We start from the raw sequence: 15,973 nt of genomic DNA on the forward strand, positions 1-15,973 counted from the left end.
AATTATGAAAAATATAGATAGATAGATTAATTTAAGTACCTATTAAAAATAAATAATTATTTTATTTATCTTTAGTATAAAATAATCCCTCAATATTATCTCCTTATTTTATTGAATTGACAATATTTATAAATATAACAATAAATCTACTTATTATAAAGTTTATTTTCGTGGATACAAAATAATATTAAATAAAACATATTATAAATAATTTTCAAATATTTTTTTTATTTGTCCTTTTTTCACCAACCTATATTTTTCATTAATATTTTATTTCTAATACAACTAATCTTTTTGATTTAATAAACTTTCTTTTTAGTTTCAATTTTTATGATTTATTGAATTGTTAGTCACTTTTAATATTAATTAAATAAATAAGATTAAATTTTAAATAAAAAGTTATCAAAAAAAATTTAATAGAAAAATTAATCAAATAAAAAGTTCAAAAAATTAATTAAATTGTTTTAAATACATTTTTATATTAAAAAATGGCATAATTTAAAATAAATAAACTACTTTTACAGTAGATGAAGTGTAAATTTTGTGAGATTAGCGCAGTTTATTAAACCAGAACTTAAACATGATGTACCTTCATCACCAATTTAATTTCTACTTTTTAAATATTGAAGAAAAAATATAGAGTCAATTAAAAAGTTAGTAGGAAAAAATATGAAATAATAAAAAAATAATTAATTAAAATAAAACAAATAGTTGAAAATTAAAAAATAAATGAGTTTAATTTTCAAAGAAAGAAAGAAAAAAAACACAAGTAAAATAAATAAATCAATCAAAAGCTAATAGCAAATTAATTTTTATATTAAAAATGATATAATACAAGACAAGTAAGCTTTTTTTACCCAAACCAAAGTTCCAAATCTAAGAGATTAATGCATTTTCCTAACCCTTAATATAAGCCTAATACGCCTTCTAAACCAATTTAATTGCCACTTTTTAAATATTGAAGAAAAAATATATGCTTGATTATTTAGTTAGAAGGAAAAAATAAAGAAAAAATATGGTATAATAAGAAATGAATTAATTAATAATAAAAGCAAACCTAAATCAAAAAATTAGTTAAATTAACAAACTAATAAAGAAGAAGAAAAAATAAAAGCAGAAAAAAGAAAAATAAAAATAAATCAAATAAAAACTTAAATAAATTATAAGAATTAGTTATAATATTTTAAATTCACTTTTATATTAAAAAATATCACAATCCAAAACAATTAAACAGCTTTTACTGTATGCCAAGAAACAAATTTGAAAGATTAGTGCACTTTCCTAAACCAAAACCTATACCTGATGCACCTTTATCGCCAATTTAATTTCCACTTTTTAAATATCGAACAAAAAATATAGACTTAATTAATAAGTTAGAAGGAAAAAATGAAGAAAAAGTATGAATTTAATTAATTAATTGTAAAAACCAAAGCTAAAAATGAATTAAATTTACAAATTAAGAAAGAAAAACGCAAGCAAAATAAAAAAATAAATTAGTTGGTTAGCTATTAGCTTAAAATTCCTTTTTATATAAAAGTATCACAATCGAAAACAAAAAAATTGTGTTTACTGAAGTAAAAGTGTAAAATTTGAGAGATTAACACACTTTTCTAAGCAAGAAACTAATCCTGATGAACCTTCAGCACCAATTTAATTATCTCTTTTTAAAACATTGAAGAAAAAATATTAAATAAAAAGTTAAAAATGAAAAATGAGTTAAATAAGCAAATTAAAAAAGAAAGAAAAGAATAAGCTGAATAAAAAATGTAAATAAATCAAATAAAAAGCAAATAAGTAAATTTAAAGTATAAGTTTTTTTATTTTTCCTTTTTCTTTATAAATAATAATATCATAAATAAAAACAAATAAACTGCTTTTTACTGAAGATAAATTTACAAATTTGAAAGATTAATCAAATTTTCAAAACAAGAACCTAAGCCTGATGCGCCTTCTTCACCAATTAAATTCACACTTTTTAAATATTTAATAAAAAATTTTAGAGTTAATTAGTAATTTAAAAAGAAAAAATGAAATGAATTAAATAATTAATAATAAAAGAAAAATTGAAAATTGAAAAAGGGAGGGATTGCTATTGCCATACATACATACATACATACATACATACATACATACAAAAAACAAACAAACAAAGAAGAAATAAAAACCATAATAAGAATAAAAAAAATAAAAATAAATCAAATAAAAAGCAAATAAATAAATTAAATGAATTAGTAAATTAGTTATATTGTTCTTAATTAATTTTTTATATTTAAAATTATCACAACCCAAAGCAAAAAAATTAATTTTACTTAAGAAAAAGTGTCAAATTTGAGAGATTTGTGCATTTTCTTAAACCAGAACCTAAGCCTGATGCACCTTCAGCGCCGATTTAATTTCTACTTTTTTTTTAAATAGAAGAAAAAAATAGGCTTTATTAGTAAGTTAGAAGGAAAAAATGAAGAAAAAATATGAAATAATAAGTAATTAACTTATTAATAATAAAAGCAAAAGTTGAAAGTTAAAAAATGAGTTAAATTAATTTGAAGTAAGAAAAACACAAATATCATAAAAAATTAAGGAAAATAAATCAATAAAAAGAAAGCTAAAAATTATATTTTAAGAATTAATTATATTGTTTTAAATAATTCATAAATATCACAACCCACAATAAATTAACTGTTTTTACTTAAGATAAAGTTTCAAATTTGAGAGATTAGTGCAGTTTAATAAACCAGATACTAAGCCTGATGCACCTTCATCAGCAATTTAATTAACTCTTTTTTAATTTTTGTAGAAAAAAAAGAGTTTATTAGTATGTTTGAAGAAAAAAATGAATAAAAAATATTAAATAATAACAAATTAATTAAAGCAAAATGTTAAAATGAAAAAATGAGTTAAATTAACAATTTAGTTAATCATATTGCTTTAAATTCAATTTATATTATAAATTTATTATAATCCAAATTAAATAAACTTTTTTTACTGAAGATCAAGAGTCAAATCTGAAAGGTTAATGCATTTTCCTAAACTAGAACCTAAGCCTGATGCACCTTCTGCACCAATTTAATTTTCACTAAAAAATTTTGAAGAAAAAATATAGTGTTAATAAGTTATCTAGTTAAAAAGAATAAATGAAAAAAAAATATAAATTAAGAAATTAATCAATTAAAAATAAAATAAAAATATTAAAATGAAAAAATAAGTTTAATTAACAAAGAAAAAAAATAAACATAAGTAGAATAAAAAAAGTATCAAATAAAATGCTAAGAAAAATTTTAAAAGAGTTAGTAAGTTAAATTAATATCTCAATCCAAAACAGATAAACTGTTTTTACCTAAGAATAAGTGTCAAATTGGAGAGATTAGTGCAGTTTGCTAAACCAGAACCTAAGCTTGATATACCTTATGCTCCAATTTAATTTTTACTTTTTTAATATTGGTGAAATAAAATAGACTTAATTAGTTAGCTAGAAGGAAAAATTAAGAAAAAACATGAAATAATAAGAAATAATTGAATGAATGAATTTTTATTAAAAGCCAAAGCTTTAAATCACAAAATGAAATAAATACAAGCATAGAAATAAAAAAAAACACTAGCAGAATAAAAAATAAGAAAAAAAATAAATCAATTAAAAAGTTAATAAAAATTTTAAAGGAGCTAATGAATGAGTTATATTGTGTTAAATTCATTTTTATATTCGAATATATCACAATCCAAAAAAGTGTTTTTACTAAAGATAAAGCGTCAAATTTGAGAAGTTAGTGCATTTTCCTAAACCAAAACCTAATCTAGATGCACCTTCATCGCCAATTTCATCTTTACTATTTAAATATTGAAGAAAAAAATATAAAGCTAATTAGTAGGAAAAAATAAAGTAAAAATAAAAAATAATAAGAAATGAATTTATCATAAAAACAATAAAGCCAAAATTAAAAATGAATCTAATTTACAAAGCAATAAAGAGAAAAAAAACGCAAGTATTAATAAAAAAAAGAAAAAAAGCGAATAAATATTTTAAAAGAGTAAGTTAAATTATTTTAAATTTATTTTCATATTTAGAAATATCACAACCTAAAACAAATAAACAAACTGTTCTTACAGAAGATAAAGCGTCAAATTTGAGAGATTAGTGCAGTTTGCTAAATTAAAACCTAAGTCTGACAGACCTTCTTCAGTAATTTAATTTTCACTTTTTAAATTTTTTTGAAAAAATATAGAGTTAATTAGTTAGATAAAAGGATAAAATATGAAATAAATGATAAGAAATGAATTTACTTAAAACAAAAGTAAAATTTGAAAATAAATGAAAAAATGAGTTATTAGCAAACAAACTAATAAAAAAAGAAAAAAACACAAGAAGAATTAAAAAATCAAATAAAAGCTAATAAATAAATTAAAAGAGTTAGTTAAATTGCTTTAAATTCATTTTTATATTAAACAATAACACAATCCAAAACAAATAAACTGTTTTTACTAAAGTTAAAGTGTCAAATCGGAGAGATTATTACAATTTACTAAACCAGAACATAAGCCTAATACACCTTCTACACCAATTTCATTTCCACTTTTTAAATATTAAAGTAAAAAATAGACATAGTTAGTTAGCTAGAAGGATAATAAATTTTAAATAATAAGAAAATAAGTAATGATTAGTAAAAATAAAAGTTGAAAAATAAAAAATTGAGTTAAATTATCAAAGAAATAAAGAAAGAAAGAAAAAAAATACAATCAGAATAATGAAAAAGAAAAATTAATCAAATAAAAAGCTCATAAATAAAAAAATTAAAAGAGTTAGATAAATTATTTGAAATTCATATTTATATTTATAAATATAATAATTTAAAATAAATAAACTGTTTTTACTGAATATGAAGTATCAACTTTGAGAGATTAGTGCACTTTCCTAAACCTGAACCTAAGCCTGATGCACCTTATGGGCCAATTTAATTTCTACTTTTATAAAATTGAAACAAAAATTATGGTGTTAAATGTTAGCTATAAGGAAAAATGAAGAAAAAACATAAAATATTAAGAAATTAGTTTTTATTTTAAAAATAAAAACAAAAGTTTAAAATGAAAAAATGAGTTAAAGAGTGTTAAAAAAGATCTGCTAGTTGATAGTTTGTTTAATTTATAAATGAATGTATATAACTAATTCATTCATTAAGTTAGGTATTAATATTCTTAAATGGTTTAAGGGAGGGAGTACCAAAAAAAATTTTTTTTTAGGCATCATAACAAGGTGAATTTTAAAGCAAAAAAATTAGTTTTTTATAAAAAATTAAATAGCCTTTCTTTTTAATAAAATCACTGGTAGATCTATAAGATAAATTCTGACAAATTAAAATTAAAAAGCAAGAAGGCTAATTAGTTAGCATTAAAATTTCAATACCTGGATTGGCAATATTCAAAAATGTCAATTTATTAAAAAATTTTGTGTAAATAAACTATATATTTTTAGTAGATATAATTTGAACAAAGTTTGTCCTTTAAATTACAATCTAAAACAAATAAAATATTTTTACTGAAGATAAAGTTCCAAATTTGAGAGATTAATGCATTTCCCTAAACCAGAACCTAAGCTTGATGCACCTTCATCACCAATTTATTTGTATCTTTTTAAATATGGTATTAATAAATATAGACTTAATTAAAAGGAAAAAATGTAGAAAAAATATGAAATTATAAGAAATGAATTAAAGAAAAAATAGAAAATTAAAAATTAACTAACCAAAAAGAAAAAACACAAGCAGAATAAAAAAAGAAAATAAATTAAATAAAAAGTAAATAAATATTTTATAAGAAATAGCTATTTTGTTTTAAATTCATATTTATATTAAAAAATACCACAATCTAAAACAAATAAAATATATTTACTCAAGGCATAGTGTCAAATTTGAGAGATTAGTGCACTATCCTAAACCAATACCTAAGCTTGATGCACCTTTATCACCAATTTGTTAGTAACTTTTTAAATATTGAAGAAAAGAAAAAAATGAAGAAAAATATGATATTATAAGATATAAAATAATTATTAACAGAAGAAAAAAAATAAGTAAATAAAAAAAATCTGTCATATTAAAATATTGAAGAAAAAATAATTATTTAATTAGTTATTTAGAAGGAAAAAATGATGAAAAAATAAGAAATTATACAGCTGGCCAATAAAGATATCCTAATGTAATTAAAACGAAGAGTTTAAAAACTTTTTTTATTAGTAAAAATAATTATAAACAATATTAATAATAAAATAAATATTTACTTGATCTATATTATAAAAATAATTTTTCTTTATCATTTATTTATTTTTTCTTAGAAAATATTGAAAAGCAATTTATGGAAATTTAATTAATTACAAGTTTTTAATAAATTAATTTATTTTTACATCAAATTAATTTGGATAAATGATGAAATAAATTTTTATAACAGTTATTAAATAAAACATAGGGGTGGGGGGAGGGGTCATACTCATTTTTGAATGGAAATAAATTTAAAAACATTTTTGAATGAAATTATGTTTATCCTTATAATCAAATCATAGCTTAGTTAAAATTCCTAATATTAAAGAATTTACAATATTTACAAATATATAAAAAATAATAAACCTTCTATTTATAAGGTGTATTTATCTGATTATAAAATATTATTAAAAAAACATATTAAAATATTCAAATATTTTATATTTATTTGTTATTTTTTCACCATTTTTATCATTTTCATATAGTTAAAATATTCTTATATTATAGAATTGACAATATTTATAAATATAAAATTAATAATAAACCTTCTATTTATAAGGTTTATTTATTTGATTATTTTATATTATTAAAAAAACATATTATAATATTCAAATATTTTTGAATTTATTTGTTATTTTTTCACCATTTTTATCATTTTAATATTATTTGTAAGACAACTAATCTTTTTAATAAAAGATACTTGTTCTTTAAGTTCTATTATTATTTTTAATTGATTTAATTGTCCCTTTTAATATAAATTAGTATGAATTATTTAAAAAATAAATTGAATAAAATTTTAAAATAAAATATTAAATAAATATAAAAAAAAAGTTATCAAAAAAAATGAAAAAAAAAAATGAATCAAATAAAAAGCTAATATTATATATATTTAAAAAGTTATTTATCTTATTTTAAATTCATTTTTATATTAAAAAATATAACAATCCAAAACAATTAAATTGTTTTTACCTTAGATCAAGTGTCAAATTTGAGAGATTAGTGCATTTTCCTAAGCCAAAACCTAAGTCTGATGCACCTTTATAGTCAATTTAATTTCCACTTTTAAATATTGAATTTAATAAATTATTTAGAAGGAAAAAATGAAGGAAAAATAGGAAATAATAAGAAATTAATTAATTAAAAATAAAAGCAAAAATTCAAAATGAAAAAATAATTTTAATTAACAAATAAAAAAAAAACATAAACAGAAAAAAAAAAAATAAAATAAATCAAATAAAAAGCTAATAAATAAATAAATTAAAAGAATTAGTTAATAATATTGTTTCCTATTCATTTTTATATTCAAAAATATCTTAATCCAAAAGAAATAAACTATTTTTACACCAAATAAAGTGTCAAATTTAAGAGATTAGTGCATTTTCCTAAACCAGAACCTAAATCAGAAGCACCAATTGAACCAATTTAATTGTAGCTTTTTAAATATTGAAGAAAATAAATTGAGTTAGTTAGTTAATTAGAAGGAAAAAATTGTAAATAATAAGAAATTAATTAATTAATCATAAAAGCAAAAGCTGATAATAAAAAATCACTTTAATTAATTTAATGAGTTAGTTATTTTGTTTTAAATTAATTTTGATATGAAAAACATCACAATTCAAAATAAATAAACAGCTTTTACTTAAGATATACTGTTAAATTTATGAGATTAGTGCAGTTTACTAAACCAGAACTTAAGCATGATGCATCTTCATCACTAATTTAATTTTTTCTTTTTATATTTTGAAGAAAATATAGAGATTAGTTAGTTAGTTAGAAGAAAAATTTAATAAAGATATGAAATAATAAGAAACGAATTAGTTAATTAATAATAAAAGAAAAAGTTGGTAATTAAAAAATGAGTTTAATTAACAAAGAAAGAAAGAAGAAAAAAAATATTTAATAAAAAAAAATTAATTAAATAAAAAGCTAAAAAGTATATTAAAAGAGTTAGTTGTTTTGTTTTAAATTCATTTTTTAAATAAAAAATATAAAATTCCAAAACAAATATTCTGTTTTTACTGAAGATAAAGCGTCAAATTTGAAAGATTAGTGCATTTTGCTAAACAAGAACCAAAGCCTGATGTACCTTCTGCACCAATTTAATTATCTCTATTTAAATATTGAAGAAAAAAAAAGACTTAATTAGTGAGTTAGAAGGAAAAAATGAAGAAATAAATATGAAATAATTTATTAATAATAAAATTAAAAGTTAAAATTGAGTTAAATTAACAATTAAAAGCTAATAAATAAATTTGAAGAATTAATTAGTTAGTTAGTTTTTTAATTTTAAATTCATTTTTATATGAATAATTATGATAACTCAAAACAAATAAACTGTATTTACCCGAGCCAAAGAGTCAAATTTGAGAGATTAATGCATTTTCCTAAACCAAAATCTAAACCTGATGCATCACCAATTTAATTTGCACTATTTAAATATTGAAGAAAAATATAAACTAAATTAGTTGGTTAGAAGAAAAAAATGAAGAAAAAATATGAAATAATCAGAAATTAATTAATAATAAAAGAAAAGAAAAAGTTGAAAATGAAAAAATGAAAAAATGAAAATTAATTAAATATAAAGCTAACTAATAAATAAATTTAAAGAGTTATTTATATTGTTTTGGATTCATTGTAATATTAAAAAATATCATAATCAAAAGGAAATAAACTGTTTTTACTCAAGATAAAGTGTCAAATTTGAGAGATTAGTACACTTTCCTAAACTAGAACATAAGCCTGATGCGCCTTTATCACCAATTTAATCTTCACTTTTTGAATTAATATAGAGTTTATTTGCTTGTTATTAGGAAAAAATGAAGAAAAATTGTAAAATAATAGGATATTAATTAAATAATTAATTAGTAAAGAAAGCAAAAGCGAAAATGAAGCATAGAAAAAAAAACACACATTCCAAATAAAAAAATAAAGAAAAATAAATCAAATAAAAAGCTAACTAATAAAATAAAAGAGTTAGCTCTTTTGTTTTAAATTAATTTTTATAATAAAAAATATCACAATCCAAAACAAATAAACTATTTTTACTCAAGATAAAGTTCTAAATTTGAGAGATTAGTGTAGTTTGAGAAATATGAGCCTAAACCAGATGCACCTTCATCACCAATTTAATTTTCTCTTTTAAAGTATTGAAGAAATTAACAGTTAGTTAGCTAATTAGTTAGTTTGCTTGCTTGCTTGAAGGAAAAAATGAAGAAATAATATGAAATTATAAGAATTTAATTAGAAATAAAAAACAAAAGTTGAAAATGAAAAATGAGTTAACTTTACAAATAAAAAAACAAGCAAGCAAACAAAGGAAGAAAGAAAGAAAGAAAACAAAAGCAGAATAAAAAAAGAAAAATAAATCAAATAAAAAGCTAATTAATAAATTAAAAAGTTAGCTATTTTGTTTTAAATTCATTTTTATATGAAAAATATCATAATCCAAAACAAATAAACTGTTTATACTGAAGATGTAGTGCCAAATTTTTGAGATTAGTGCATTTTTCTAAACAAGAACCCAGGACTGATGCGCCTTCTGCACCAATTTAATTCCTACTTTTTAAATATTAAAGAAAAAATAAAGAGATAATTGAAAGGAAAAATGAATTAATTATAACAAATTAATAAATTAATAATATAGCAAATGTTGAAAATTAAAAAATGAGTTAAATAAATTAAGAAAAAAAGAAAAAAAGCAAAAAGAATAGAAAAAAAATAAATCAAATACAAATTTAATAATAAAATTAAGAGAGTTAGTTAGTTAGTTAGTTATATTGTTTTAAATTCATTTTTATATTAAAAGATATCACAACCCAAAACAAATAAACTAACTGTTTTTACCTTAAATGAAGTGCCAAATTAGAAAGATTAGTGCACTTTCCTAAACCAGAACCTAAGCCAGATATACCTTCATCACCAATTTAATTTCCACTTTTTAAATATTAAAGAAAAAATATAAACTTAATTAATTAGTTAGAAAGAAAAAATGAAGAAAAAATATGAAAATATAAGAAATTGATTAATTAATAATAAAAATGTAAAATTAAGTAAATTAACTAAAATACAAAGAGAAGGAAAAAAAAAGAGTGAGTTATATTTGTGTTAAATTCATTTTTATTCAAAAAATATCACAATCCAAAACAAATAAACTATTTTTACTCAAGATGTATTGCCAAATTTGAGAGATTAGTGCAGTTTGCAAAATATGAACTTAAACCTGATGCACCAATTGCACCAATTTAATTTTATCTTTTTTAATATTCAATAAATAAGAGATAATTAGTTTGTTTGAAAGAAAAAATATGAAATAGTAAGAAATAAATTAATAATAAAATCATAAGCTGAAAATGATAAAATGAGTTTAATTAAAAACAAAAAAAACAAAACATAAAAGTAGAATAATAAAAATTATGTATCATATATAATAATAAAAAAATGAAAATAGTTAATTATATCATTTTAAATTATTTTTAATTTTAAAAAATAACACAATCCAAAATAAAAAACTGTTTTTACATCAGATTAAGTTTCAAATTATAGAGATTAACACACTTTCCTAAACCAGAGCCTAAGCTAGATGCACCTACATCGCCAATTTAATTTCTACTATTAAATATCGAAGTTGTTAATTTGTTAATTAGAAGGAAAAAATCAAGGAAAAATTGAAATTATTAGAAATTAATGATAAAAGCAAAAGTTGAAAATGTAAAAATTTAATTTGTTAAACAAACAAAGAGAAAAAATAAAAGCAGAATAAAAAAAGAAAACTAAATCAAATAAAAAGCTAATTATTTTAAAAATTCTTTTTATACTACAAAAAACCACAATCCAAAACAAATAAACTATTTTTACTCAAGACAAAGTGTTAAATTTGAGAGATTAGTACAGTTTGATAAACCACAAACTAAGCCAGAAACACCTTCATTATATATTTTATTTTCACTTTTGAAAAATTAAAGAAAAAATATAGAGTTAATTAGTCATTTAGAAGGAAAAGATGAAAAAATGAATTTAATTACAAGGAAATAAAGAAACAAAGCAAAAATTCACAAACATCATAAAAAAATAATTCAAAAAAAAGCTAATAAACAATTTAAAAAAATTAATAATATTACTCCAGAGAAAGTGTCAAATTTGAGAGATTAGTGCAGTTTGATAAACCAGTGCCTAAACCTGATGCACCTTTTGCACCAATTTAATTTCCTCTTTTTAAATATTTAAGAAAAAATATATTGACTTAATTACTTAGTTAGTTAGTAAGTGAGAAGGATAAGATAAAGAAAAAATATGAAATAATAAGAAATTAATTAATTAATAATAAAAACTCAAGTTAAAAATGTAAAATAGAATAAATTAACAAACAAACAAACAAACAAACAAAGAGAAAATAAATAAAATTAGAAGAAAAATAAAACAAAAATAAACCAAATAAAAAGCTTATAAACATTTTAAAAGAGTTAGAAATTTTGTTTTAAATTCATTTTTATGTTAAAAAATATCATAATCCAAAATAAATAAACTTTTTTTACTCAAGTTAAAGTGTCAAATTTGAGAGATTAGAGCAGTTCGCTAAAGAAGAACTTAAACCTGACGCACCCTCTGCACCAATTTTATTGCAGCTTTTTAAAAGTTGAAGAAATAATATATAGTTTATCAGTTAGTTAGAAAAATATGAAATAATAATTTAAAAATAATTCTTATTAGTAAACAAACAAACAAAAAACAAAGAAAGAAAGAAATCAGAAAAACAGAAGAAAAAAAAAAAATATCAAAAAAAAAGCCAATAAACAGATTAAAGATAATTAATTATTTTATATTAAAAAATATCATAATCCAAAACAAATAAACTTTTTTTACTCAAGTTAAAGTTTCAAATTTGAGAGATTAGTGCAGTTTGCTAAACCTTAACCTAAGCTTAATGCACCTTAATCGCTAATTTAATTAAACCTTTTAAAAATTGAAGAAAAAATATATTTTTAATAAGTAAGTTAGAAAGAAAAAATGAAGAAATAATAATAAATTAAATCATAAATTGAAAATTAAAAATGAGTTGAATTAGCAAGCAAATAATAAAGAAAGAAAGAAGAAAAAAAAAATACACAAAAAGAAAAATAAAAAAATAAAAATAATCAAATAAAAAGCTAATAAATAAATTTAAAGTAGTAAATATTTATTTTATATTAATTTTTATTTTTAAAAATATCACTATCCAAGACAAATAAACTGTTTTTACTGAAATTAAAGTTTCAAATTTGAGAGATTAGTACAGTTTGCTAAACCTTAACCTAAGCTTAATGCCCCTTAATCACCAATTTAATTAAACCTTTTTAAATATTGAAGGAAAAATATAGGGTTACTTACTTAGTTAGCTTGAAGGAAAAAATGAAGAATAAATGAAATAATCAGAAATTAATTAATAATAAAAGTAAAACTTGAAAAAGAAAAAATGAATTTAATTATTATTTAAAATTCATTTTAATATTAAAAAAAACAACTTTTTTTACATTAAATTAAGTGCCAAATTAGAAAGATTAGTACACTTTCCTAAACCAGAACCTAATCCAGATGTGCGTTCATCACCAATTTTATTTCTTCTTTTTAAATATTAAAAAAAATTATAGATTTAATTAATTAGTTAGAAGGAGAAAATGAAGAAAAAATGTGAAATTAATTTTTAGAAATAAATTAATTGATAATAAAAGCAAAAGTTAAAAATTTAAAAATGAGTTAAATTAATGAAAAAGAAAATAATCATTAACATAATAAAAAATAAATCCAATTAATTTGTCATTTTCAATAATTGAAGAAAAGATATATAGTTATTTTGTTAGTTAGAAGGAAAAAATATGAAATATAAAAAAATGAAGAATTAAAAATAAAAATAAAAATTGAGTTAAGATTGATTTAAAATAATTAAAAAATTATTTATTAAAATAAAACTGAATAATTTTAAATGAGAATTTCAATTAGAAAATAACATTTAAAAAAAGCTTAAAAATTAAATGTTAAAAAATAAAAACTATAATAAAATTAATAAATTAAATATACAAAAGATCAATTTGGAGAATCTAGTGAGATTAAAATGTAGAGTTTAAAAACTTTTTTATTAATAAAAATAAAATAAATAAAATTATTAATCAAAAAAGAAATATTTACTTGTTCTAGCTTGTTGTAATTTTTCTATTATATCATTTTTTTTTCTTTCAAAAATATTCAATAGAAAATTATCAAAATTTAATTAATTAATTTGTTTTATATCTAATAAATTTAGATAAAAAGATAGATCAAATAAATATTTAATAACAATTATCAAATAAAATTTGTTTAATTATCTTTTATAAATAAATATCACAAAAAGTAAGTGTAACATTAACATTTATATTTAAAATATAGTTATAAATATAACAAGAATTAAAAATTGATAGTCAGTCAGCCATATATGTGTTGATAAAATCCTAGTAATTAATTAATTAAACTACTTAAATTTTAATAAAATAATTTTATTATTATTCTATTTCTTCAATTTAGGTGGGGGGGGGGGGGGGGGTAGATAGAAGGGATTGAGCATTTTAATCCATCTTAAATATTCAATTTAAATGACTATTACAAGATTTATTTTTAGGGATTAAAAATTATCACCACCCCCTTGCTTCTTAAATTTAAAAATATTTAATTTTTATTTATTGAGGAATTATTCAAATTAATTTGTGTATTTAAAATTTTTATTAAAAATGAAAGAAAATATTCAATTAGGAATTTAACATTCACTTTTAATTTGATGATTTAATCATACAAAACAAAATTAATAAAAATAATTTTTTAACAAAAAAAATAGCATTAAATTTACTAAATACTATTCTTCTAAGAAATTCATTTTATATTATGTAAAAGGTTGAGAGTAAGTAAGGTATTATTTATTCTAAGAGTTAGAAGAAATTTAAAGAGAAAAATTATAATTTGAAAGTTTGTTTCCATAAAAAATATAAGTAATTAATCTAATGTATTTTATGTAATCTTGCTGATCAAATATGTATTATTATAATTTAAATTTGAAATATGAATTTCTTATGAGGTATTAGAAATCTAATGACAATTTAAAAAAGTAAGTAACCAATATCAAACATAAAAAAACAAAGATTTGCTAATTTAATTTCTTATGAAATCTTATTAATTAAAAATCAAATTTTATTTATGAAAAGACAAAAAAGATTTAATGCAAAATACTATTCAGATAACTTAAATAAATTAAATTATTACTAATTGAAAAAAATATTAATCCTTACAAATTACAAAAATTTAAGTTAATATTTTTAAGACAATATCAATTTTAAAATTATTTTGTTAATTTAAATAATAAAATCAAAGAAACAATTAAATTTTTTTGGAAAACTGTGTTGTGTTTTAACAGTCAAAAATATGATTAAATTGTGAGAAATATAGTTTTAAGATATAAATTTAGATTTATGTTATTGCTAAAATATTAAATTATGCTAATTTTAATTAGAAATTTTTTGATAAAATTCATATTGATAAATTCTTTTAATTAGTAAAGTAAATGTTAATTATGTTACTGTTTTAATATTTTATTAATTATAAAGTTTTAATGAATTTATTTTAAATATTATTTTAAATTACTATCAAAGAATTTACCATAATTATTTTATGGATAGTACTGTTCAAAAATAAGCCATGCTCTAATCAAGCCCTCATATAAAAAAAATTAACAAAATTTGCTAATTAGTTATAAGGTTCGCTAAATAATGGGTAACTTACAGTAAATGCTAGCATTTTTAAATTTTTCGTTAAATAACTATGTAAAAAAATTGCTAAAAGTCGAAAAATAATTAGTTCATCAGATTTTTGTTACGTTATGATAAATTAAGATAGAAATGTTTTCTATAGGAAATAAATAGATTTAATTGCTTTTGAAATTTGTTACAATTCGTCTTTACTATAAACACATATCAATAATTAAATAATTTAAGATTTGCTAGAATTGATCATTTAAATATTTTTAATTCGATAGATCTAAATATTCACATTTAAATAATTGAGAAAATCTAAAAGCAAATAATCATTTTTATAAAATTAAAATACAAAAAAGAAAATTAATTATCTAATAAAAACAAAAATATTAAAAATGAGATTTAACTTCGTTGCTTTGATGCTTCTTATGCTCTTTGTCTTCTCCAATGCTCACTTAAGAATGGCTGAAGAAACTTAAGCTTAAACTGAGACTCAACCCTAAGCAGAAGCTGAAACTTAAACTGAAGGTAAAGTTGAACCTCTTATGTGCTAAAGACAAGGTCAATTGTGCGGTATTGGTTTACCCTCTTGCTGCTCTGGTTTATGCTGCAACTACTCTTTTGGTTGCCAAAGATGTTGATTTTATCTTAAATATTTTACTGTCAATTTTCTTGTCAAAATTTGTGTTGTAAAATCAATTTGATATTATCAAATGTTTAAACCACTTTTTTATTTATTTAAATTATTTCTATTTTAATAATAATTGCTCATTTATAAATTAAAAAAATATTTTTATAATCCTTTAAAAAAATTTTAGCTTGATATTTAAAAATCTTAATTTTAAATACATACTTATTTTTGTAAAAGAAACAAACAGTTTATTTTTTAATTTTGTGTCAATTAAATATCATTATTTTTCATTCAATAATTTTTGAATTTTTAATATTAATTAATCTATGTATATTTATTACATTTTTAATTTCATT

General features: G+C 19.0%; 2 protein-coding genes across 2 annotated transcripts; one reads left to right on the forward strand and one right to left on the reverse strand. All coding sequences in view use genetic code 6, as the record gives it.

Moving 5' to 3' along the window:
- Positions 1–88: 88 nt before the first annotated feature.
- TTHERM_000965384 (transmembrane protein, putative) lies at positions 89–11,690 on the reverse strand. The gene is made up of 29 exons (XM_012795852.1): positions 11,357–11,690; positions 11,094–11,183; positions 10,758–10,847; positions 10,401–10,490; positions 10,083–10,172; positions 9,708–9,797; positions 9,285–9,374; positions 8,921–9,010; positions 8,584–8,667; positions 8,259–8,348; positions 7,879–7,968; positions 7,582–7,671; positions 7,209–7,298; positions 5,878–5,967; positions 5,526–5,615; positions 4,864–4,953; positions 4,475–4,564; positions 4,100–4,189; positions 3,732–3,821; positions 3,335–3,424; positions 2,984–3,073; positions 2,687–2,776; positions 2,310–2,399; positions 1,882–1,971; positions 1,571–1,660; positions 1,242–1,331; positions 858–947; positions 517–612; positions 89–353 (listed from the first exon to the last, which is right to left on the reverse strand). Exons 1-29 carry the CDS (start codon positions 11,686–11,688, stop codon positions 260–262), a joined length of 2,856 nt encoding a protein of 951 aa, XP_012651306.1. The 5' UTR covers positions 11,689–11,690; the 3' UTR covers positions 89–259.
- Positions 11,691–15,318: 3,628 nt separating this feature from the next.
- Positions 15,319–15,627, forward strand: TTHERM_000965389 (hypothetical protein; the record flags this gene model as incomplete). The annotated part of the gene is made up of 1 exon (XM_012795853.1): positions 15,319–15,627. The coding sequence occupies exon 1, from the start codon at positions 15,382–15,384 to the stop codon at positions 15,625–15,627; it is 246 nt and encodes an 81-aa protein (XP_012651307.1). The 5' UTR covers positions 15,319–15,381.
- Positions 15,628–15,973: the final 346 nt, after the last annotated feature.

The sequence above is a fragment of the Tetrahymena thermophila genome, assembly GCF_000189635.1.
Source record: "Tetrahymena thermophila SB210 genomic scaffold scf_8254796, whole genome shotgun sequence".
NCBI classification, from domain to species: domain Eukaryota; phylum Ciliophora; class Oligohymenophorea; order Hymenostomatida; family Tetrahymenidae; genus Tetrahymena; species Tetrahymena thermophila.